General features: G+C 40.4%; 1 protein-coding gene across 3 annotated transcripts; it reads left to right on the plus strand.

The window, feature by feature from the left end:
- Positions 1–69: 69 nt before the first annotated feature.
- On the plus strand, positions 70–23,998 carry bdh2 (3-hydroxybutyrate dehydrogenase, type 2). 3 transcript variants are annotated; one of them, NM_001141916.2, is made up of 11 exons: positions 116–153; positions 7,885–7,963; positions 8,878–8,980; positions 9,912–9,990; positions 15,035–15,131; positions 15,676–15,784; positions 17,906–17,966; positions 22,342–22,455; positions 22,872–22,930; positions 23,207–23,299; positions 23,554–23,997. In NM_001141916.2, exons 3-11 carry the CDS (start codon positions 8,909–8,911, stop codon positions 23,605–23,607), a joined length of 738 nt encoding a protein of 245 aa, NP_001135388.1. In that variant the 5' UTR covers positions 116–153; positions 7,885–7,963; positions 8,878–8,908; the 3' UTR covers positions 23,608–23,997. The 3 variants fall into 3 exon arrangements, with proteins under 3 accessions (XP_013987033.1, XP_013987032.1, NP_001135388.1); XM_014131557.2 differs by lacking the exon at positions 7,885–7,963 and having other exon boundaries at positions 78–153; positions 23,554–23,998; XM_014131558.2 differs by lacking the exons at positions 7,885–7,963; positions 8,878–8,980 and having other exon boundaries at positions 70–153; positions 23,554–23,998.
- Positions 23,999–25,974: the final 1,976 nt, after the last annotated feature.

The raw sequence follows: 25,974 nt of genomic DNA on the forward strand, positions 1-25,974 counted from the left end.
TTTCAGTTGGTTACGATCCACAAGTGCAAATTTTAAAGAAGAAGAATCAGCTCGCGAGCTACTTCCTTCTACATAAGCCAATAGGAACTTAGTAAATGGGCACGAGGCATCACCTGACTGAAGTTCATGATCTGTTGTCGTTGCAGAGCGTTGGTAAGTTGTTTCAAGTTCAAAATTGTCCTACAAAGTTATTTTTGCCCGGTCGAAACAGCATGTATCACTCATATGAATAGTTAGATATTTAATTGCAAATATAACGTTATGTAATGTATCTCCGTTGCACACGTTTGCTGTAGATCAAAATAGTATTTGCTTGTAACAACAATTTTGCACGCTGAATAGTTAAAACAAAAGAGTATGATTCTAGCTATTGAATTAACTTGCAAATGAATAACAAAGTACTATAGGAAAGTGTTTTTTTTAAACTGCGAGGAAATGTCATGGGGAAAAAAAGAGATGAGGTTGACATGCCATCAATTCTTGTCAAACCTAGCCCAATATGGTACTGAAGGAGCCTAACATTACTCCTTAGTCCAAAGACCTTACCTCTGTTTCTAGATGCACTATGCAGAAGTCGCTCAGCCATTTCCTGGTTGCTAAAATCTAATCGTTTTCATAATTTCAGTTTATGTAACTAAACAATAAAGTACAGTAACGCAGTAAAATCTTAGAATTTTTTTCATATTTTTGTTCAGTATCAAATTTCCAACTATATAGTTTGATGCATGTAGATTCTCTTCTGTCATAACTTGTTGCCCCAGAAGACTAAGGTAGTGCTCACCAGAATCTTACATCGATAAAATGAATGCATTAGTAATCTAATTGACACCGGTAAAGTGGTATGTTTTGTTTAGGGACCGGGGGAGAACGCAATAACTCCAAAACAGTGGAAAGATGGGTCCTGTGCAATAGTCCAAATGTCATCAGTTTGACCCGTTTTAAGGAAATTAAAAGCTGAGAAAATGAAGAAACATTTCTGATTAGAATTCTGTTAGTTTTGGGTGCATATTTTGTGGTTGAAATACTGTCTGCTTCCGTAAGTGTCAAAGATAATATTCATATTTTCTCTAGAGATGCTGAAAGAAATCATATTTCTTCACTCATGTTCCTGAGATAATTAACATTTGTATAATTTTACTGCAAGAAATGCATAATTCTGCTGGAGTCAATATTATATTACGCTATGTGAGAGGTTGTAGGCCTACAGTCAGTGTCCATATTTCAGTTACTATTCCATTTAACCCATATAAACTTAAATTAGTATTCTGCAAAGGGTGGCTACTTTGAAAAATCTCAAATATATAATAGAAAATAGTAAAAATAAAGAAAAACCCTGGAATGAGTAGGTGTGTCTGAACTTTTGACTGGCACTGTATATTTACGCACATCTCAGTGACCTAATCCATTGCGGAGGCCTAGACTAAAAGCCAATTTATGCTTGATCTGAAAATGTGGTCGGAGGCTCCATATGGAGGGTGTGACGCATTTGCTGAGCCTCCAAAAGCATGCAGATGCCAAATCGATCTCCGTACCGCATCGCTATGTGCTTCCCAAATGTTCTAACAAAGCGGAGGGCTCTGTATAGCTCCGCATTGACATGATTGGATCCTGTATGAACACAAACTCACTTTCTTGACAACAGCTCTGCACTGCTCTGCGAAGCATGAATGTCATGACTTCTACTGAGGCCATATCCCCTTAAATGCTGCATGGCCAATGCTGATGTCGGATTGAACATGCGCTCAGATGCACAATGCACTTCTCTCTCCAGAATGTGTGCTCTCCTGCCAATTTGTCCACATTCATTGTTTCATAACTTCATTGTGAGTTTTTTGCATTTGAGTGTTAGTGTATATCAATTCCCTATTACATGTCACCAGTAGTACATTTACTGTTAAACCCTATAATTTCTAATCTACAATGTTTGTTACTTTGCTTACTGTAATTTATTTTAATGCATTCAATATTATTATTCCAGTCTTCCTGTTCTTATTGTCTGGGTGAACACATTGTTTGCAGAGTGCACAACCTATGCTACACTTGTGAGAAACAAGTTTTGGTTTATTTCATTCCATTTACGAGTTTTGTTAATTTAGTCATTGTCTTTTGTTTGGACCGCTCCTGTCAATGTAGAGTAAGGACGCGCATGCATAGAAGTAGGCCTATAGTCTATCTGGCCTGAGTGCAAATGTAGGCATATAAATGTGCACATTTGGGGATCTGATAATATTTCTGATTGGCTTAATGCACCACCACACACCACCTGTGAAGCTTCTCAAAGTAATGTTTTCTTCACCTCAAACAGCAAGCAAACAGTCTGTTTTTACATCCATTGGTAATTACAATAGTTCCTCAATGTATTTGAAAAATCTTTCCAGCTCTCTCCCTTTTGATAAATGTCATAAAATAAATTACTTATTAGTGCCTGACTTGGACTGAAATAAGTCCCTGTACTCATTTTGGGTGCTGGTACTGTTTATTTAGATGCAGGAGCTCCACAATACTTTTGAACTGACATTCTATAAGAGTAACAGCAGTAGACAATTTGAGGTGCCGGTAATCAGCTCCGGTGAGCTCCTGCCCAAGTCAAGCACTGCTTCTTATCCCTTGCGCAAATAGCCTACAGTTGTCTGTCCCGAGATAACTGGTGCACAAAATCTGAGGGCCCAGAATATTTATTAAATGTTGCAAGTTCCCTAGTGCAACCTTTGGGCTGGACCCAAGTTAATAGTTGATACAATATTTCAAATTTGGCTACACATGTCCTGTTTTCAACAATGTGATTTATAATATATTTATTTTTGTCAGGATATTTTCTACATGCAGACTGCAAGTTTTTAGTTGTTGGCAATAGAGGTAACTTTTTAGGTTTGTGTCATTTGGATAGAATTTTGATTAACCACATGACAATGATTTTGAGATATGAAGACGTTATAATAACTTTTTCACGAAATTTGCACATGAACACCATAACTGGCATGCAGATCGTTAGAAATTGTAAGATAAATTGGCATTCAACATGAGAAAGGTTGCCGATTCCTTGTGTAGCCTATTACTGGCAACTTCAGGAGAGTAATGGCAGAATCTGCGAAAGCCAGCAAGAGCGGGAGGAGAATAGTTGGTTCAGGTTAATTTTATTTTATTTTTTTTATTTTTTCTTCTTCTGATTATCTAGATCTCTGGCGCCCTCTTGAGGCATTTGACTTATTTCATCAAACCTTAAAGCATCAGACAAGCTCAATGCATGTAGTTGATTTTATTTAAACACATAGGGTATGTCTATCAAATCAACTTTTATTTGTCACATGTGCCAAATCCAACCTGTGTAGACCTTACAGTGAAATGCTTACTTACCAGCCCTTAACCAACAATGCAGTTTGAAGAAAAATACGTGTTGAGTAAAAAAATAGATAAGAAAATAGAAAAATAACAAATAATTAAAGAGCAGCTGTAAAATAACCGTAGCGAAGCTATATACAGGGGGTACCGGTACAGAGTCAATGTGCAGGGGCACAGGTTAGTCGAGGTAATATGTACATGTAGGTAGAATTAAAGTGACTATGCACAGAGGGTAGCAGCACTGTAAAAGGGGGTGGGGGGATGATGACAATAGAAATAGTCTGTGTAGCGATATGATTAGCTGTTCTGGAGTCTTATGGCTTGGTGGGTAGAAGCTGTTAAGAAGCCTTTTGGACCTAGATTTGGAGCTCCGGTACCACTTACCGTGCGGTAGCAGAGAAAAATGTCTATGATTAGGGTGGCTGCAGTCTGACCATTTTTAGGACCGTATTGGTGTGTTTGGACCATGATAGTTTGTTGGTGATGTGGACACCAAGGAATTTGAAGCTCTCAACCTGCTCCACTACAGCCCTGTCGATGAGAATGGGGGCGTGCTTGGTCCTCTTTTTCCTGTAGTCCACAAATGTCTCCATTGTCTTGATCACATTGAGGGAGAGGTTGTTACCCTGGCACCACATGGCTAGGTGACTGACCTCCCTATAGGCTCTCATTGTTGTCGGTGATCAGGCCACTGTTGTTTTGTCGGCGTGGCCATGCAGTCATGGGTGAACAGGAAGTACAGGAGGGGACTGAGCACGCACCCCTGGGGGGACTCCAGTGTTGAGGATCAGCGTGGCAGATGTGTTGTTACCTACCCTTACCACCTGGGGCGACCCGTCAGGAAGTCCAGGATCCAGTTTCAGAGGGAGGTGTTTAGTCCCAGGGGCCGTAGCTTAGTGAGATTGCGTCATCTGTGGATCTGTTGGGGCGGTAAGCGAATTGGAGTGGGTCTAGGGTTTCTATGATAATGGTGTTGAACTGAGCCATGACCAGCCTTTCAAAGCACTTCATGTCTACAGATGTGAGTGCTACGGGTTGGTAGTCGTTTATGCAGGTTACCTTGGTGTTCTTGGGCACAGGGACTATGGTGGTCTGTTTGAAACATGTTGGTATTACAGACTCAGTCAGGGACAGGTTGAAAATATCTGCGACGACACTTGCCAGTTGGTCAGCGCATGCTCAGAGCACACGTCCTGGTAAATCGTCTGGCCCTGCGGCCTTGGGAATGTTGACCTGTTTAAAAGGCTTACTCACATCGGCTACGGAGAACGTGATCACACAGTTGTCCGGAACAGCCGATGCTCTTATGCACGCTTCATTGTCGCTTGCCTCAAAGTGAGCATAGAAGTAATTTAGCTAGTCTGGTAGGCTCGTGACTAGAGGTCAACTGATTACTCGGAATGGCCGATTTTAATTAGGGCTGATTTCAAGTTTTCATAACAATCGGTAATCGGTATTGCCTTTTATATTTTTAATATAAATATTTTTTAACTAGGCAAGTCAGTTAAGAACACATTCTTATTTTCAATGACGGCCTAGGAACGGTGGGTTAACTGCCTTGTTCAGGGGCAGAATGACAGATTTTTACCTTGTCAGCTTGGGGATGCAACCTTACGGTTAACTAGTCCAACGCTCTAACCACCTGCTTTACATTGCACTCCATGAGTAGCCTGCCTGTTACGCGAATGCAGGAAGAAGCCAAGGTAAGTTGCTAGCTAGCATTAAACTTGTCTTAGAAAAACGATCAATCATAATCACTAGTTAACTACACATGGTTGATGATATTACTAGTTTTTCTAGCCTGTCCTGCGTCGCATATAATCGATGCGGTGCGCATTCGCGAAAAAGGTCTGTCGTTGCTCCAACTTCTACCTAACCATAAACATCAATGTCTTTCATAAAATCAATACACAAGTATATATTTTTAAACCTGCATCTTTAGTTAATATTGCCTGCTAACATGAATTTCTTTTAACTAGGGAAAATGTGTCACCTCTGCAACAGAGTCAGGGTATATGCAGCAGTTTGGGCCTCCTGGCTTGTTGCGAACTGTGAAGACTATTTCTTCCTAACAAAGACAGCCGACTTCGCCAAACGGGGAATGATTTAACAAAAGCGCATTTGCGAAAAAAGCCCAATCGTTGCACGACTGTACCTAACCATAAACATCAATGCCTTTCTTAAAATCAATACACAGAAGTGTATATATTTTTAAACCTGCATATTTAGCTAAAAGAAATCCAGGTTAGCAGGCAATATTAACCAGGTGAAATTGTCACTTCCGTTCATTGCACGCAGAGTCAGGGTATATGCAACAGTTTGGGTCGCCTGGCTCGTTGCGAACTAATTTGCTAGAATTTTACGTAATTATGACATAACATTGAAGGTTGTGCAATGTAACAGGAACATTTAGACTTATGGATGCCACCCGTTAGGTAAAATACGGAACAGTTCTGTATTTCACTGAAAGAATAAACGTGATAATTTCCGGATTCGACCATATTAATGACCTAAGGCTCGTGTTTCTGTGTGTTATGTTATAATTAAGTCTATGATTTGATAGAGCAGTCTGACTGAGCGGTGGTAGGCAGCAGCATGCTCGTAAGCATTCATTCAAAATAGCACTTTCGTGCATTTTGCCAGAAGCCCTTCGCAATGCATTGCGCTGTTTATGACTTCAAGCCTATCAACTCCCAAGATTAGGCTGGTGTAACCGATATGAAATTGCTGGCTAGTTAGCCAGGTGCGCGCTAATAGCGTTTCAAACTTCACTCGCTCTGAGACTTGGAGTAGTTGTTCCCCTTGCTCTACATGGGTAACGATTCTTCGAGGGTGGCTGTTGTCAATGTGTTCCTGGTTTGAGCCCAGGTAGGAGCGAGGAGAGGGACGGAAGCTATACTGTTACACTGGCAATACTAAAGTGCCTATAAGAACGTCCAATAGTCAAAGGTATATGAAATACGACTTGTATAGAGAGAAATAGTCCTATAATTCCTATAATAACTACAACCTAAAACTTCTTACCTGGGAATATTGAAGACTCATGTTAAAAGGAACCACCAGCTTTCATATGTTGTCATGTTCTGAGCAAGGAACTTAAACTTTAGCTTTCTTACATGGCACATAATGCACTTTTACTTTCTTCTCCAACACTTTGTTTTTTGCATTATTTAAACCAAATTGAACATGTTTCATTATTTATTTGAGGCTAAATTGATTTTATTGATGTACTAACTTAAAATAAGTGTTCATTCAGTATTGTTGTAATTGTCATTATTACAAATAAATAAATAAAAAATGTGGCCGATTTTTAAGCGGTATCGGGGTTTTTTTGGTCCTCCAATAATCGGTATCGCCGTTGAAAAATCATAATCGGTCGACCTCTACTCGTGACACTGGACAGCTCGTAGCTGTATTTCCCTTTTGTAGTCTGTAATAGTTTGCAAGCCTTTTCACATCCGAGGAGCGTCGGAGCTGGTATTGACGCTTTGCCTGTTTGATGGTTCGTCGGAGGGCATAGCGGTATTTCTTATTAGCGTCCGGGTTAGGGTCCCGCTCCTTGAAAGCGGCAGCTCTACCCTTTAGCTCAGTGCGGATGTTGCCTGAAATCCATGGCTTCTGGTTGGGGTATGTACGCACGGTCACTGTGGGGACGACATCATCGATGCACTTATTGATGAAGCCAATGACTGATGTACTCCTCAATGCCATTGGAATATGTTCTGGGCTTCTTCCGGTCTGTGCTAGCAAAACAGTCCTGTAGCTTAGCATCTGCGTCATCTGACCAGTTTGTTATTGACCGAGTCACTGGTGCTTCCTGCTTTAGTTTTTGCTTGTAAGCAGGACTCAGTAGGGTAGAATTATGGACAGATTAGCCAAATGGAGGGCGAGGAGGAGCCTTGTACACGTCTCTGTGTGTGGAGTAAAGGTGGTCTAGAGTTATTTAATTTTTCTTCCCTCTGGTTGCACGTTTAACATGCTGGTAGAAATGAGGTACAACGGATTTTAAGGCCACCAGGCGCGCTGCCTCTGGATGAGCGTTTTCCTGTTTGCTTATGATCTTATACAGCTCATTAAGTGCGGTCTTAGTGCCCGTATCGGTTTGTGGTGGTAAATAGACAGCTATGATAACTAGTGTGGTCTACAGTTTATCGTGAGATTAACTACCTCAGGCGCAAAACCTAGAGACTTCCTTAATATTAGATTTCGTTCACGAGCTGTCGTTTACAAATATACACAGACAGCCACCCCTTGTCTTACTGGAGGCGGCTGTTCTATCTTGCCGATGCAGCGTAAACCACTCCAACTGTATGTTATCTATGTTGTCGTTCAGCTATGCCTCGGTGAAACATAAGATAGTACAGTTTTTAATGTCCCGTTGGTAGGATATTTGTGATCGTAGCTCGTCTGTTTTGTTGTCAAATGATTTTACGTTGGCTAATAAGACTGATGGTTGAGGCAGATTACCTACTCGTTGTCGGCTCCTTAGAAGGCACCCCGATCTACGTCCCTGATATCTCTGTATCTTTCTCATGCGAATTACAGGGATTTGGGTCTTGTCGGGTGTCTGAAGTAAATCCTTTGCATCCGACTCATTAAAGATAAAATCTTAGTCCAGTACGAGGTAAGTAGTTGCTGTCCTGATATCCAGAAGCTATTTTCTGTCATAAGAGACGGTGGCAGAAACATTATGTACAAATAATGTAAAAAAACACTAGGTTAGGCGCCCGTAAAACGGCAGCCATCTCCTCCGGCGCCGTTCTATCACTTTATGTAAAAATACACGTTTTAAGAATTTCAGCCAACCGATTGGTCGAAAGAACGGACGACTTTTGGTTGACCAAGATTTTAATTGTTGGGGACAACCCTAGCACCTTTTTCCCCACTTTTATGGAATAAATACTTGTATTATAAGGTCATACAAGTTTTACTGTGCATGAAGTTTCAAATGCATTCTGTCATTACTAAATGTGTAATGTGATAGGTATTTTGACATAAAAAAAGACACAAACATTTAATGAATAAAATATTGAATCGGTCTTCCTCAAATGAAGGAAATGATACAATCTAGAGTAGAAGGGAATCTGATTTCATTGGTCCTCAACTCGTGGCTCAGACACGTCATTCACGAAAAATGTTGTTAGCCCTGAGTTAACCTGGGCCAGAGTAGGTTATTTCTGAAGGATTTGTTGCCATAGAAATTGACCTGGCTAAAAGGTGAGCCACTTTCGTGGTACTGGTTATCCTGAGTAGAACTCAGATTTGACTAAAGTTACCTCGCTAACTCGAACCAAGTACGTAGTATAGGGCTTTAGGGGTGTGAGAATAGCTGATCATGCAATTTTACCCAACCAATAAACATCTTTCACACACAAACATCAAACATTTCACAATAATAAAGCATTATGTTCCCTAAATATGTTTTTAAGAACATTCCACCACTGTTTTTGGATAATAAATCCACCACGGCAACTTCAACTCTACTACCTTGACTGTGATCTTAACAACAATAATGACAAGGTTTTTGTTAATTTGCAGAATTGCCTGTATAATTAAACACTGCGTCATCATGGGCCGCCTGGACGGGAAAGTCATTGTGTTGTCAGCAGGAGCCCAGGGCATTGGAAGAGCTGCAGCCATTGTAATATTTACTTAATTTACCATTTGCCACACAGCTAGGCTACATTTGCTTAACAAGTATACACTGAGTGTACAATACATTAGGAACACCTTCCTAATATAGGGTTGCACCCCCTTTTGCCCAACAAGAGCCTCAATTAATCGGGGCATGGACTCAACAAGGTGTTGAACGCCTTCCACAGGGATGCTGCCCCATGTTGACGCCAATGTTTCCCACAGTTGTCAAGTTGGCTGGATGTCCTTTGGCTGGTGGACCATTCTTGATACACACACACACACAACTGTTGCGCATGAAAACCCAGCAGCGTTGCAATTCTTGACACACTCAAACCGGTGCGCCTGGCCCCCACTACCATACCCTGTTCAAAGGCACTTAAATATTTTGTCTTGCTCATTCTCCCTCTGAATGGCAGATACACAATCCATGACTCGAGGCTTAAAATTACTTCTTTAACCTGTCTCGTCCCCTTCATCTACACTGATTTTGAAGTGGATTAGACAAGTGACACCAATAAGGGACCATAGCTTTCACCTGGATTCATCTGGTCAGTCTGTCATGGATAGAGCAGGTGTTCCTAATGTTTTGTACATTCAGTGTAGATATGGTGGGTCGGTAACAAGCAGCCCACTTGCCAAATTCGTCCTATTAGCATTTTTATTAGGCCTCCCAAAGACTGTAACCAAGAATTCCATTCCAAACTATTCCCACAAATACAGACCTATGTGATCATGTCTCAATCAAGGTATGATATTTTTGCATCTATTTGGGTTTACTTGCAGTCAATTTACGCGGCTAAACCTAGTTGCCTACCCCTACTCTAAGACTTGTACAATGATGTAAAGTATTCATGATGTATTAATTTGAACATTTTACTGATATTGAGTGAACTGTAAATAACCATGAAAGTAATATTCTGTCATTTTAACTGTAGGCCTTTGCCAAAGAAGGAGCTCAAGTCACTGCAACAGATATCAATGGAGAGAAGCTGAAGGAACTGGATGGCCACCCTGGTACAGTTTATTTTTGTTTACTACCGCCATTTACTGGGGATCCCGAGAATTAAGGCGTGCCCTTCATTCATATCAAATCTTAAAATCCATCAAGACATTAGTTTGAATGCAATACCCTCAGTACACCCCAATGAATGTTCCTGTTTTATAGAGTAGGAGCCCTGCCACTGTTTTGGTGAACTGCTTAGAGATGGGGCTGGAGAAATGTAACTACTCTCAGGTTCATAGAAGGAACTATGTAAGGACTGACCATCCGTGATTTCAAAAGTATAGTTTTAACCATGTTTGTTTACAAATTACATTCTTTACACATTAAAAAAAAAAAAAAAAGCTTATATTTCGGGTTCTGATGGGGTATCTATATTATACCGTGAGCCACAAAATTGCATTGGGATTTCCTACAATTTTGCTTAAATTTTCTTCATTTTAGGGCCTCAAGAAGCATGTCATCTGGGGAAATGCCACTGGCCACTTTGTTTTGAATTGCAGTCTCTCATTTTCCAACTTTTCTTTAGACATATTAGACATTTAAAAGGGGGTAAAGAGGGGAGATAACCCTCCCAGGTTAACTCTGGAAAGAATCCTGGTCTCTGGCGGGGAGTTGCATATGTGATGAGCACAGGGAGAGTTACCACTCAGCCATAGCTCTGCACACCCAGTAAAATTTTAAACCAATTAATTGTTTAATATTGCAAACAGGGTGATATTTTTACATGAGCAAATTAACCATAACGTTTTAAATAAACGGGAAGTTGCAAATAGCTTATTAGCAGCCTGAACTTGTGCTTTGCAGTGTGGGCTATTGAGTGAACGATTCTGTGATGGTTCCAGTCCACAAAGATGAAATTACATTGAATCGGATTGGAAAGGATAAGTATATTAATTTAAAAGTGCAAAATTGATGTACCATTTGGAGATTGCCCTTAAAGTTATTAACGCTTACCTTTTGAGGATAGCAAAACCCTGGTATTTTCAAAGGCTACATTAAAACAATGTCCATGGTTTAATCTCTAACCATACTGTTTAGGTGTAATGGGTAGTTGTATTGTTTTAGGGGTTATGAACTGCTCCTATTACAATACATTCCAATGCTTAAATGCATTTCTATGACACATGTGCGATGATCACAGTACATTACCCAACCATGCCTATGTTTGAGGCATGGATGTTTAGTTATGGTAGATAGTCCTCTCAAAGTGAGTTACTTAAAAGGGACAGTGTACCACTTCCTTCTGTGCATGTTCATCTTCCCACACCTACTAATGTATTAAAGAGATGCAGCGGGATCTTTTTCAAATCTCACGATTTGGACACGAAGTGCCTATGTATGGTTCATACATGCATTATATACCATCTGGTGTCCTGTCTTAGTGGATAAAGCTACTCAACATTTCATGCCTGTGCCCTACACGTTTGTTCCTTCCAATTTGTGGCTGCGCTCTGAAGGTACACTGGGTTGCCCACATGCTTAGATATTTTGGATAACAGCGAGGATAAAAGGAATGCAACAGAAGTTAGAATGCTTCAGATATTAAAGTTATAGTATATAGATTTTGGATAATTAAATACTTATCCAAAATGTACCAGCCTGTGGGCCTGAAAGCAAAAAGTAAATAAATTAAAATTTATGTGTGGGGCTTTAGCTGAGATTGTTCTTTAGAGTCAAGTATATATGTCAAGGCCTCAATTGTTCCTTGATTAGCACCATTCATTCTCACTGTCGATAATTATGTTAGAACTTCTAATAGTAACTGTATCCACTTTAAGAAACATAATATATGCAAAGCATTGAATATTTAAATTCATGCACTTCTAAATTAATTTTAACTTTGCCCCAGAAGAATTTAACTAAAGGGCACTCCCACTTAAATACAGTCTGCGAACAAACTTAACATTTATAAATGAATGGTTCGGATTACGGGATGCCAAGGTAATATTTTTCCATATTCTGTTCCAGTTAAAGGGTTGTTCCGATTCAATTAGATCTGTGGAACATACTTTTTTTTTTATGGCTAGCTCATAATGAGCTTTCCAGAAGTTTATATATTTTTGAGATCAGTTCTTTCGGGAGCCCAGAGTTTATTCATAAAACCAATAATTGGATGGTTCGGTCGTTTGGTTTCCCAAGGGACTCCATAAGCCAGCATAGCTGATCTAAGTTGTAAATATAGAAAAAAGGAGTTGTCTGATAATGTGCATGTATCTTGGAATGTTCTCAAACTATTACTGCCCATGATATCAGTAAGTGTATGGATTCCACATTTGGACCAAAGGCCACCCTCCAAATCGCAAGGCATTATTGTGAAATATTGGTAGTATGGCCATGCCATTTTGATTCAGAGTGAAATTATTTTTAACATCCCATTGGTAGTTAGTCTTGTCTAGATAAAACCTTTGGCAGAAACTTTAACAGGGGGCCTCCCGAGTGGTGCAGCAGTCTAAGACACTGCATCGCAGTGCTAGAGGTGTCACTACAGACCCGGGTTCAATCCCAGGCTGTGTCACATGAGGCAGCTGCAACTCCCGTACGGACTCGGGAGAGGCGAAGGTCGAGAGCCATGCATCCTTCCGAAACGTGACCCTGCCTAGCCGCACTGCTTCTTGAAACACTGCTCGCTTAATCCGGAAGCCAGCCGCACCAATGTGTCAGAGGGAACACTATACAACTGGAGACCAAAGTCAGCATGCATGCGCCCGGCCCGCCACAAGGAGTCGCTAGAGCGCGATGGGACAAGGACATCCCGGTTGGCCAAACCCTCCTCTAACCTGGACGACGCAGGGCCAATTGTGCGCTGCCTCGTGACACAGCCTGGGATTGAACCCGGGTCTGTAGTGACACCTCTAGCACTGCGATGCAGTGTCTTAGACTGCTGCACCACTCGGGAGGCCCCCTGTTAAAGTTTCTGCCAATGGTTTTATCTAAGGAAGGAAATATAAATGGGTTTTTCTATAAATAATGGGGCCAATGTGTGACATTGGGATTAACATTCGTAAATGGTTTGTAACTAAAGTAACGATTTTCATGCAGTTCCACAGGTGTAGTTGCAAATTGGCCCATAACTCCACCTGTACAGCCTAGGACTATACGTCCTTTAAGCGGTGTTCATACAGACATTGACAAGTCAAATTCAAGGACTTTCAGAGATCTTTTCTACCACTTAATTATAATTCAAGGACCTCAATGGTAAATAATTCTACCTATATAGGGCCTAATACACCCCCCACTTTAAGAATATATCTTTTTTTTAGGCCTTGCCAATGTAATGATATTTAAACAGTGGTGGTCGGTGCCGTTTAAGTTAAGGCAGGATGATACTTTTGAGCATGGCCTTATTTTTATTACAGCATGTTGGATGACAGTCATTCATATTCAATGTAACATCGATAGGTTTAGGCTACTACATGATACTAACATTTTCCCAGCAGCTATCATGAGGTTGCTACAACCTAGCCTATAAATGAAAGTTTACAACGTACAGTTGAAGTCAGAAGTTTACATACACCTTAGCCAAATACATTTAAACTCAGTTTTTCACAATTCCTGACATTTAATCCTAGTAAAAAATCCTAGTAAAAATTCCCTGTCTTAGGTCAGTTAAGAATGTGAAATGTCAGAATAATAGTGATTTATTTCAGTTTTTCTTTTCTTTCATCACATTCCCAGTGGGTCAGAAGTTTACATAAGCTCAGTTAGTATTTGGTAACATTGTTTTCAGACTTATTTCACTTATAATTCACTGTATCACAATTCCAGTGGGTCAGAAGTTTACGTACACTTTGTTGACTGTGCCTTTTTAAACAGCTTGGAAAATTATGTCATGGCTTTAGAAGCTTCTGATAGGCTAATTGACATAATTTAATGATGCACTTCACAAAATAGATGGCATCATGAGGCAGGAAAATTATGTGGATATATTGAAGCAACATCTCAAGACATCAGTCAGGAAGTTATAGCTTGGTCGCAAATGGATCTTCCAAATGGACAATGACCCCAAGCAATCTTCCAAAGTTGTGGCAAAATGGCTTAAGGACGACAAAGTCAAGGTATTGGAGTGGCCATCACAAAGCCCTGACCTCAATCCTATAGAAAATCTGTAGGCGGAACTGAAAAAGCGTGTGCAGCAAGGAGGCCTACAAACCTGACTGTTACACCAGCTCTGTCAGGAGGAATGGCCCAAAATACACCCAACTTATTGTGGGAAGCTTGTGGAAGGCTACCCAAAACGTTTGACCGAAGTTAAACAATTTAAAGGCGATGCTACCAAATACTAATTGTAAACTTCTGACCCACTGGGAATGTGGTGAAAGAAATAAACGCTGAAATCATTTCCTCTACTATTATTCTGTGATTTCACGTTCTTAAAATAAAGTGGTGATCCTAACTGACCTAAGACAGGGAATTTTTTTAAATGTCAGGAATTGTGAAAAACTGAGTTTAAATGTATTTGGCTAAGGTGTACGTAAACTTCCGACTTCAACTGTAATTGATTCCAACATTTTAAATGGACCTTAGGAGGAATACTGTCCCATCCAGGTGATTTGCCTTTATTCATGCTATCCAATGCTCTTTTGAGTTCAAGAAAGGTGGCTTCCTCTGAGAGAAGTTTTTAATTATTTTAGAAAAATACTTAGTATTGCTTTGTATGGATATACAATCAGAGGTTTACAGTTATTTATAGAAGGAGAATCTTTGATTAATTTGGGTTGTGATGGTAAAGCAACTACTGAAATAGGGGAATTATCTGCTCATTACTGCATGGCTTGTTGGCCAGTAAACGACTGGGACGATTACCGTGGAAGTAATGGTTGGGTCTTACTCGATGGATGGTAAATTTGGCTCTCTATCTTATCAATAAATTAAGTTCTGTCTTGACTCTGAAAAGAGTAATAGCTACCTGGTCTGAAAAGTGTTTGTTGAACGCTCCAACACAGTTAACGTTTCCAAATCTATGTAGAACTTTTTAAAATCTAGACACATCACTTCACATGACACAGCCCGCATCCACCTATGGTTTTTGGGGCTAATCTTACGTATATCTCCTAGGTATCAAGACTAAGGTGGTGGATGTGACCAAGAAGGACCAAGTGGAAGCGCTGGCCAAGGAGTTTGACCACATAGATGTGCTGTTCAATGTTGCCGGGTATTTTTTTAATGCTTTTTCCTGTTCCTTTTTCACATATTTTGAGGGATTGATTCAATTATATCGATGACACACTGAATTAATACATGTCAGATCAGATGTTGCACCATCACACACCATTTTCCAAAAGGTGCCCCCTGTACCGAAGTAGCTAGGGCACTGTCTACATTTTATTTTGTGTAAACCAGGTAAATTATTTGTCTTCACATTTTCCCTCTGCACAATTTCAACAGGTCACATTTCACACTTTTTAAGACCACTGCAAATACAATTTAAAGGGTTACTTCGGGATTTTGGCAATTAAGTATTTTCTGCTTACATAGTCAGATTAACTCATGGATACCATTTTAATGTCTCTGCATTCAGTATGAAGGAAGTTGGAGGAAGTTTTGTGAGCCAATGACTGGAAGTCTGCAGTATCTACTAGCATGCTAGCAGTTATCATAGACTTACAGGCATTGTGCTAATACTAGTTATCAAGCTGACTGGGAACACCGCCATTTTGGTTCATCCATGATTGACCACTACCCATCACCCCTCCCAGGTTTGTCCATCACGGCTCCATCCTGGACTGCGAGGAGGCGGACTGGGACTTCACCATGAACGTCAACGTCCGCAGCATGTACCTCATGACCAGGGCTTTCCTGCCCAAGGTGACCAACCACCCCGCCTCTTTACTCCACCGACCTCTGACCCCAGAATTAAGGAACACACAGTCCTCACCATATGAATTTCAACTGAAGCTACAGTGCCTTCAGAAAGTATTCATACCCCTTGACTTATTCTACATTTTGTTGTTACAGCCTGAATTCAGAAACAGTCCTGTAGTTTAGCATCTGCTTCATCTGACCACTTTTTTGTATACCGAGTCACTGGTGCGTCCTGCTTTAATTTTTGCTTGTAAGTAGGAATCAGGAGGATAGAGTTGTGGTCGGATTTACCAAATGGATGGCGAGGGAGAGCTTTGTACTTGTCTCTGTGTCAGCTATTCATTTTCTTTATCAATAATAATAATACAAAAAAAAAATCTACCAACAATTCCACTTTGACATTATGGGGTATTGTGTGTAGATCCGTTACCCAGTCTAATACATTTTAAATTCAGGCTGTAACACAACAAAATGTGGAAAAAGTAAAGGGGTGTGAATACTTTCTGAAGGCACTGTACATTTATTTTACGCCAGCATTTTGAATTTGAGATTAAATTATGAATGAGGTGACGGTACAGAATGTCACTTTTTTTTTAAGGTATTGTATTTTCTATCCGTTTTACCATTTAGAAATAAAGGCACTAAGTGTGTCGCACTAACCTACAGAACTTGAGACAACGGCACACAGCATTAAACCATGAAACGTAATGTCACACTTCCAAATAATTAATTCATCAAAACCCAGCCCTTTCACGCATCCGCCAGCTACTGCGCCCATAATTCTGGTTGTGAAAATAAATATTTCTGATACCCCGAACCTATAGCCTACCGCCAGCACTGAGATTATCATTCTCCTAACCTACTACGTTAATTCCCTGGATTATTCTCAACCTAGTCCATTGTGAATTAATCCTACAGTTTATTAAATAGCACAGACTAATAATGAGTAAAAAAAAAAATACATCCAGTGTTTGCTCAATATTTTTGAAGTGTTGACAATCAACATTGTTGTAATGGGCTTCAGCGATGCCTTTAAGCATTGTACTTGTAGTCAAATACAATTTACTGGATCTTTCGTATTTGTGTGTGTGAGGCACGTTCTGAAAAAACAAGATATAACCTAGGCCTACCGTTGATATGGGGTTATAGGAGAGAAATTGACGAATAGCCTATGTTTGGAGGAGCGTGTCTTTGGTAATCGAACAAGAGACGCTCTTTGGATATGGGGATGGATACGAGCCAAATTAAACACACACACACACACACACACACACACACACACACACACACACACACACAGTAGCCTATCCATAAATGTTTCTCGATGTTCTACCCTTGTCTGTGAATTTTGACTAATACAAAAGCATGCTGGCAAAAGCGCCATGAGTAGACCATTGAAAACCATTTATGGATAGGCTATTTGTGCATAGCCAGGATAAGAAAAACACCAGACACATTGCTGCTGAACCAGCTTTTTTGTTATAGTAGGGCAAGGTTTTTTTTAAATTAAACGAAACGGAAAATATGATTGTTACAGGAAAATAACTTAAATGTTTCTAAATACGAGTCATCGGATTATCTCTCGTTCCATGATGGGTATATAGTCAGGGATTTTTGTAATGTTACATTTTAGTGATTTAGCAGAGTCTCTTATCCAGACCAATTTACAGGAGCGATTAGGGTTCAGTGCCTTGCTCAAGGGCACAGACAGATTTTTCACCTAGTCGACTCTCGGCTACCTGCCAGGTTCTGGATACAATTATGTCATAGCCTACATACTGTAGATAAAAATGAGATGTCTGCTCACTGTTTTGCTGCTGCCAAACAACCTTTTAATAAAGCTTTTGTGATTTAAGATTCATTTCAAAGCGGTCTCATGAGCCAAACCCTTTATCGATTGTTTTGACTACTTGGCGAATGCATTGGCCATGACCGTGTAGGGGCATTATTTTTGTAGTAACTGCAGCAGATATTGTAGTGGAAACCTGCCCAAGATGTGTATAGTGCAGTGTCTTATCTACTATGTCGACTTAATAATTAAACATTTTGATATATACAGATAAATTAGATCACTTACTTGGATAACACTGTCCTGTTGATCAAAACATTTTTTTCTCAACTCAGATGTTGGCCAAGAAGTCCGGGAATATCATTAACATGGCATCTGTGGCCTCCAGTATAAAAGGTAAGGATGTGATTTAAAAAAAAATAATAAAATAATAATAATAATACTGAACTAAAATATAAATGCAACAAATTTGTGCACAACATTTTGAAGATTTCTGTGCGTATGGAACGTTTCTGGGACCTTTTATTTCAGCTCATGAAATATGGGTCCAACACATGTTGTGTTTTTATATTTTAGTTCAATGTGTACAGGGTTGGGTAGGTTACTTTCTAAATGTAATCTGTTGCTTGTTACTTGTCCAAAATTGGGTAATCCAAAAGTTACGTTACTGATTACAAACTCGGTAACGTATTCTGATTACATTCTGTTACTTTTAGGGTTCTTTCCCCTTAAGAGACATTAGAAGAAGATGGAAATGTATGTTACCAATTGAACGGTATCTATTGCAGGATAAACCAATGTTAAAGTTTACATAGCTGGCCATATATGGATGTAAAATTTAACTTTATGGGTTGGTTATGTAGGCTTCTTCTAAACCATCGCTTTCTACTACATATAACAATACGATTAAATTATATCTTTACATTAGAAAACAAAGTCTCAGAATTCCAATAAATGGTATACCCCTTGATCTTCAAGAATAGGACTTGGAAATATGGAAGTATAGATAAACAGAGTAGTTATGCTCAGGTAATGATTTTGTTGTCATGGAGGACTGAATGGGGTCATTGATTTCAAGTTGAAAAATAAATGCTGCGCTCATGGAATGGCATGCTTTGAGCACTACTGAAAAGTGCTACTTACACTGGGAAAATAAATTACATATGTTTACTTTTTTGTTGGTGACAACAAAATATCTTCATAATATGAAGTTGTTTAAAGGGCAAATACACAGATGAAACAGTAACAAAACGGTAGCCCCGTCTCTGTTTTGGTAAAAAGCTGAGGGATGAGCCTGGAGAAATGTAACCACTCTCAGATTAATAGACAGCTATGGATGCAAGGACTGACCATCCATGATATCAAAATGATTGTTTTCACCATGTTATGAGGCTACACAGTGTTTGTTTACATTTACAAGGTTTACAAACATTGGAGAAAAACTAGCTTATATTTTGGGTTTTCATGGAGTGTGACAGTTGAACTAAGCTCATGAGGCATTTATAAGTTATATTCCTCAAGAATCAATGTGTTTGTGTGTTTTATATATTAGTCCAAAAATGGATGTAGCAACTACAGATTGCCCCTTTTAAGTCTATCAAAAGTGTGAGTTTGAGCATGTGTCCATTAGGCCTATGGATTTTTTTAAAATCAGATCCACTTTTATTTCATAGGTTGGGATCTGCACTATGCAGCTGTTGCAAGAGCGCATTTTTCACTGGCTGTCCACTGGTTTAAAAAACAATGATTGATGGGCAGCTTCAGCTTCTTGAATTCAACCATTATTGGGATCAAATACACATTTAGATTTGTGAGCAGCCATCCACAATTCATGAGGTGCAAATAGCTAAATGAGAGAGCAGCAGTGTGATTCACATCAATGCGCTATGTAGATATCAATAATAAGTGATATTCGTATCGCCGCACACACCACTGCTGTCATCCTTACCTCCAAACGTTTATTCAAATTGGATAGTCATTGGATGCCAACAGCAGTCAAATCAAATCAAAATCAAATTTATTTTTATATAGCCCTTCGTACATCAGCTGATATCTCAAAGTGCTGTACAGAAACCCAGCCTAAAACCCCAAACAGCAAGCAAAGCATGTGAAAGAAGCACGGTGGCTAGGAAAAACTCCCTAGGAAAAACTCCCTAGAAAGGCCAAAAACCTAGGAAGAAACCTAGAGAGGAACCAGGCTATGAGGGGTGGCCAGTCCTCTTCTGGCTGTGCAGGGTGGATATTATAACAGAACATGGTCAAAATGTTAAAATGTTAAAATGTTCATAAATGACCAGCATGGTCAAATAATAATAATCATAGTAGTTGTCGAGGGTGCAACAAGCACGTCCGGTGAACAGGTCAGGGTTCCATAGCCGCAGGCAGAACAGTTGAAACTGGAGCAGCAGCACGGCCAGGTGGACTGGGGACAGCAAGGAGTCATCATACCAGGTAGTCCTGAGGCATGGTCCTAGGGCTCAGGTCCTCCGAGAGAAAGACAGAAAGAGAGAATTAGAGAGAGCATATTTAAATTCACACAGGACACCGGATAAGACAAGAGAAATACTCCAGATGTAACAGACTGACCCTAGCCCCCCGACACAAACTACTGCAGCATAAATAATGGAGGCTGAGACAGGAGGGATCAGAAGACACTGTGGCCCCATCCGATGATACCCCCGGACAGGGCCAAACAGGCAGGATATAACCCCACCCACTTTGCCAAAGCACAGCCCCCACACCACTAGAGGGATGTCTCCAACCACCAACTTAACGTCCTAAGACAAGACCGCACCATTGGAAGCCATAGCTTGGACTGTAGCCTACAAAAGACTATTCCTGTTCTTTTCCCGCGATCCATCAACACATTTGGTGTCATCATAGTGGTCTCTGACTTGTGGTCAGACTCACTCAGGTGGAACAAACTTAAACTTGTGGCTTTTTTCAATGCTGATTTGAATGTCATTTAGAAAACAGAAGTGCCAAAGATTTTTTTACGCGAACATCCTTTCTGGATTTAAAGTAATCGTCTAGTTTTTCAAAAGTATCTGTAATCTGATTACAATATTTTAGCTGGTAACGGGTTAGTTACCGTTTTTTTGTAATCCCTTACATGTAATCCGTTAGATGTAAGAGGTAGAGGTCTGTAATTTTTATCATAGGTACACTTCAACTGTGAGAGACGGAATCTAAAACAAAAATCCAGAAAATCACAAAATTTGCATTTTATCGCATGACATTATTATTTGATCAGCTATCAACCAGTAAGAATGTCTCTCACAGACCTGTTAGTTTTTCTTTAAGAAGCCCTCCTGTTCTCCACTCATTACCTGTATTAACTGCACCTGTTTGAACTCGTTACCTGTATAAAAGACACCTGTCCACACATTCAATCAAACAGACTCCAACCTCTCCACAATGGCCAAGACCAGAGAGCTGTGTAAGGACATCAGGGATAAAATTGTAGACCTGCACAAGGCTGGGATGGGCTACAGGACAATAGGCAAGCAGCTTGGTGAGAAGGCAACAACTGTTGGCGCAATTATTAGAAAATGGAAGAAGTTCAAGATGACGGTCAATCACCCTCGGTCTGGGGCTCCATGCAAGATCTCACCTCGTGGGGCATCAATGATCATGAGGAAGGTGAGGGATCAGCCCAGAACTTCACGGCAGGACCTGGGCAATGACCTGAAGAGAGATGGGACCACAGTCTCAAAGAAAACCATTAGTAACACACTACGCCGTCATGGATTAAAATGCTGCAGCGCAAGCAAGGTCCCCCTGCTTAAGCCAGCGCATGTCCAGGCCCGTCTGAAGTTTGCCAATGACCATCTGGATGATCCAGAGGAGGAATGGGAGAAGGTCATGTGGTCTGATGAGACAAAAATAGAGCTTTTTGGTCTAAACTCCACTTGCCGTGTTTGGAAGAAGAAGAAGGATGAGTACAACCCCAAGAACACCATCCCAACCGTGAAGCGTGGAGGTGGAAACATCATTCTTTGGGGATGCTTTTCTGCAACGGGGACAGGACGACTGCACCGTATTGAGGGGAGGATGGATGGGGCCATGTATCGCGAGATCTTGGCCAACAACCTCCTTCCCTCAGTAAGAGCATTGAAGATGGGTCGTGGCTGGGTCTTCCAACATGACAACAACCCGAAACGCACAGCAAGGGCAACTAAGGAGTGGCTCCGTAAGAAGCATCTCAAGGTCCTGTAGTGGCCAAGCCAGTCTCCAGAACTGAACCCAATAGAAAATCTTTGGAGGGAGCTGAAAGTCCGTATTGCCCAGCGATAGCCCCGAAACCTGGAGGATCTGGAGAAGGTCTGTATGGAGGAGTGGGCCAAAATCCCTGCTGCAGTCTGTGCAAATCTGGTCAAGAACTACAGGAAACGTATGATCTCTGTAATTGCAAACAAAGGTTTCTGTACCAAATATTAAGTTCTGCTTTTCTGATGTATCAAATACTTATGTCATGCAATAAAATGCAAATGAATTACTTAAAAATCATACAATGTGATTTTCTGGATTTTTGTTTTAGATTCCGTCTCTCACAGTTGAAGTGTACCTATGATCAAAATTACAGACCTCTACATGCTTTGTAAGTAGGAAACACTGCTGATTTCGCAGGTTATCAAATACTTGTTCTCCCCACTGTATATATACTATGTGTGTGTGTGTATATAAATAAATACACACACACTGTATGTATGGTAATTCATCATGAATTAGTCAATCAAAACCTTTGTGGCTGCGTGTGTTCCCTCCATAGGTGTGGTGAATCGATGCGTGTACAGCACCTCCAAGGCTGCTGTCATTGGGCTCACCAAATCTATAGCAGCCGATTTTCTCGAGCAAGGCATTCGCTGTAACTGCATATGTCCTGGTAAGCACTGAACCCTACATTCCTTGTATAAAATCTAATTAACGTGCCTTTCCTTTTTAATCATACCCTAGCATGACTCAGGAATGGCATGATCTGTGTTAGATTATAACACACACTGTTTACAGGAATGCTACACTGGACAGGGAACTTTTGTCAATCATGATACGCTCCCATTTATTTCAATGAAACCTGGGCATAAGCCATGAGCAGCGCGAGCCACTCGCAGAGCCACATCTTAAAATTACGCTCGGGTTCTATTTTCAAGAATTTGACATGCCGCTCACGCCCGAGGTCACAGTACAGAGATGTCTCCCTGTGAAAAGTGTATTGTTTTTGTTTAATCATTGTGATGTACCATACACTGTATAAAGAATAGTGATTATGTACAAAATGTAAGTGTCCTCTCTGCTAAACAGGGACTGTGGACACCCCGTCTCTGAGGGGGAGAATCCAGGCTCAGCCTGATCCAGAACAGGTACTCTCTACCTTCCACAACTACTGTCATATTGTTTTAGTGTATAACAGGACAGCCTAAAATAAGCTCCCTGTGCGCCATATGTCTGTGCATTAATTGATAGAAATCTGTTAATGATTATTTATTTGTCAGTGTTGCATGTACGAAGTACCAACGCTGACTAGATTCGATGGCTATTTTACGTGGCCCTTTTAAACCACAGTGGGAAACGCTCCATTAGAAAGATGCCAATAGTAAATATATTTATATGATATATGTCCTGCTTCATCTCTGCAGGCCCTAAAAGACTTTATGGCGAGACAGAAGACGGGACGAATGTGCACTGCCGAGGAGGTGGCACACCTCTGTGTCTACCTGGCCTCAGACGAGGTGAGCGCATTCATGGTCTGCAGAGCCCACAGCAGCAACAACAACAAAAAGTATCTGAATGTTGGGTTAATGTTTTGTTTCTGTTACCGTGCGTTAGCATGCCACTGGGTGCTAAATGATAGCTGATGTAGCCGGGGTTTAGTCACGTTCTTTAACAATTTATTTGAAACATCTGTTAAGCTAAGTTATGACGTTGTTGCCCTTATGACGTAGCACCCAAGTAAACTGTAACTCTTTATTCCACCTCCCTCTAGTCTGCCTATGTCACTGGAACTGAGCATATCATTGATGGAGGATGGAGGCTCTGAAGAACCTACAGTACAGAGCACAAGGAAGCTCTAGAAAACTGCCATGAGTTACTGTTAGTTACAGTAATAGAAATTTCAGTGGCCTATGCCTTATTGTATGCCAAAATCTTGACTTATTTTGAAATCATGCAGAAGCTGCTGACATTTTTACAGATTTTTCAAATTTTATGAACTGTTTGATTATGTGGTGTACATTTAATAGTCTCTTCAAAAATAATTTAAGAATAATGACTTCTGGTTTCCTTGTTTTGTAGCACCAATAGTACCTCATAAGTGTACAATAATATACTGTAATCAACTAGCTTTAAACACCCATCTCATTGTACATGTGATTTTTGTGCTCATTGACACAATGATTACATATAGCTAATAAACAAAATGCAATACTTGACTTATTTTTGTAACTCATTTAAAACATTTTGTAATGTGTTGTAACTGCTAGTTTGTGAAGCATACCGGTAATCACAATTGATAAGTGTTTAGGTGTTTGCAAGCAGTTGATTGGCTGAGTGAAACCAATCGTGACAACCGCTATCCTTCTGTGCCGTCACACTGTGTATAGCTTAAACGGGTTTTTTTCTCTGTGATCCTCTGTGTGTGTGAAAGTTACTCCAGCTTAGCGTCTCAACTCAGCGGCCTCCTGCTCCAGTTGTTCCAGGAGTCCTTTAGTCAAACTCACTTCAGTCTTCTCCTGGGCTCAGAGCGCCTTCTCTGTGGTGCTGATCAGCTCAGTAAATATCCTCACTGTTATCCACTGCTACCTGTGCAGAGCCTTTCAAGCGACTAGCACACAGCTCAGATACCATGCATCAAATCAAAGTTTATTTGTCACGTGCGCTGAATACAACAGGTGTAGACCTTACAGTGAAATGCTTTCTTACAGGCTCTAACCAATAGTGCAAAAAGGTATTAGGTGAACAATGGGTAGGTAAAGAAATAAAACAGGTTATATACAGTAGCGAGGCTACATACAGACACCGGTTAGTCAGGCTGATTGAGGTAGTATGTAGATATGCTTAAAGTGACTATGCATATATGATGAACAGAGAGGAGCAGTAGTGTAAAAGAGGGGGTGGTGGGTGGGACACAATGCAGATAGCCCGGTTAGCCACTGTGCGGGAGCACTGGTTGGTCGGCCCAATTGAGGTAGTATGTACATGAATGTATAGTTGAAGTGACTATGCATATATGATAAACAGAGTAGCAGCAGTGTAAAAAGAGGGGTTGGGGGGGGGGCACACAATGCAAATAGTCCGGGTAGCCATTTGATTACCTGTTCAGGAGTCTCATGCCCCACAAGACATGACACCAGGGGTTTCTTTCCAAGTCCAAAACAAACTCTGGGAAACGCACAATATTACATAGAGCCATGACTACATGGAACTATATTCCAAGCAGTAAAATCAGGTTTAAAATGTTTTATTTAAAACTATTCCTTCTGGTACAATGCGGACTGTGAAGAGACATACAGACACACGCACACACACTAACACGCACTACACACACACGTACATTGTAATGTTGTATTATACATTTTATATTGTAGATATGTAGTGGTAGAGTAGTGGTGTAATAATGTGTTGTATGATGTACTGTTTCATTTAGATTGAAAAAAAAAATGCTTTAATCTTGTTTGGACCCCAGGAAGAGGCAGCAGAAAATATAAATTAACATTTGAAAGCTACAGCCCTTGTCTTTTGGATATTGAACTCAAATCATACTGCTGGCGATGTCGTAAGAATCTCCCCCCCCCCCACCCACCACCACCCACCCACCCACCATAAAGGTCATAGTCATAGAGTATGCAATGTAGGTCAAGTCACCAAAAAGAGCAAACATTTAGTATGCATGGAAAGGGTACACCTTGAGGGTCATTGTAAAGCAACGCATTTACTTCTCCATCCACATTACCTTGTATGCATCCTCCACATGCACCGTTGATATGATTTATTAGGATCCCCGTTAGCCGACACCAATGGCGACATCTAGTCTTACTGGGGTCCGACAAATAACGAAAGACAATACAGACCAAAATATTTCAGCATACTGTACTTGATCTCTCTCACTTGCTTACAATAGGAAAAGTGAATGGGAAAATAAGTTTCCTCACCTGTCTGTGTCTTTTTTTGTTTGTTATTCAATAACTTGAAAGACCTGATTGCTGGTGTAATTTTAAGATTTCAGGCTTAAATCAATAAGACAAACTTCTGGCGCAAAGGTGTTTTAGAGACCGAAATATGTTTTTTCTTTCCCATCCAGGAGGATTAGCACTATATGAATATTACACACACTGCAAAGGACCTTCAGTCGCTAAATGGCCCAACATTTTTATTGGTTACCTGTAACTACTGTGTTATATTTGACCCA

Source organism: Salmo salar, chromosome ssa12 (genome assembly GCF_905237065.1).
Source record: "Salmo salar chromosome ssa12, Ssal_v3.1, whole genome shotgun sequence".
NCBI lineage: Eukaryota > Metazoa > Chordata > Actinopteri > Salmoniformes > Salmonidae > Salmo > Salmo salar.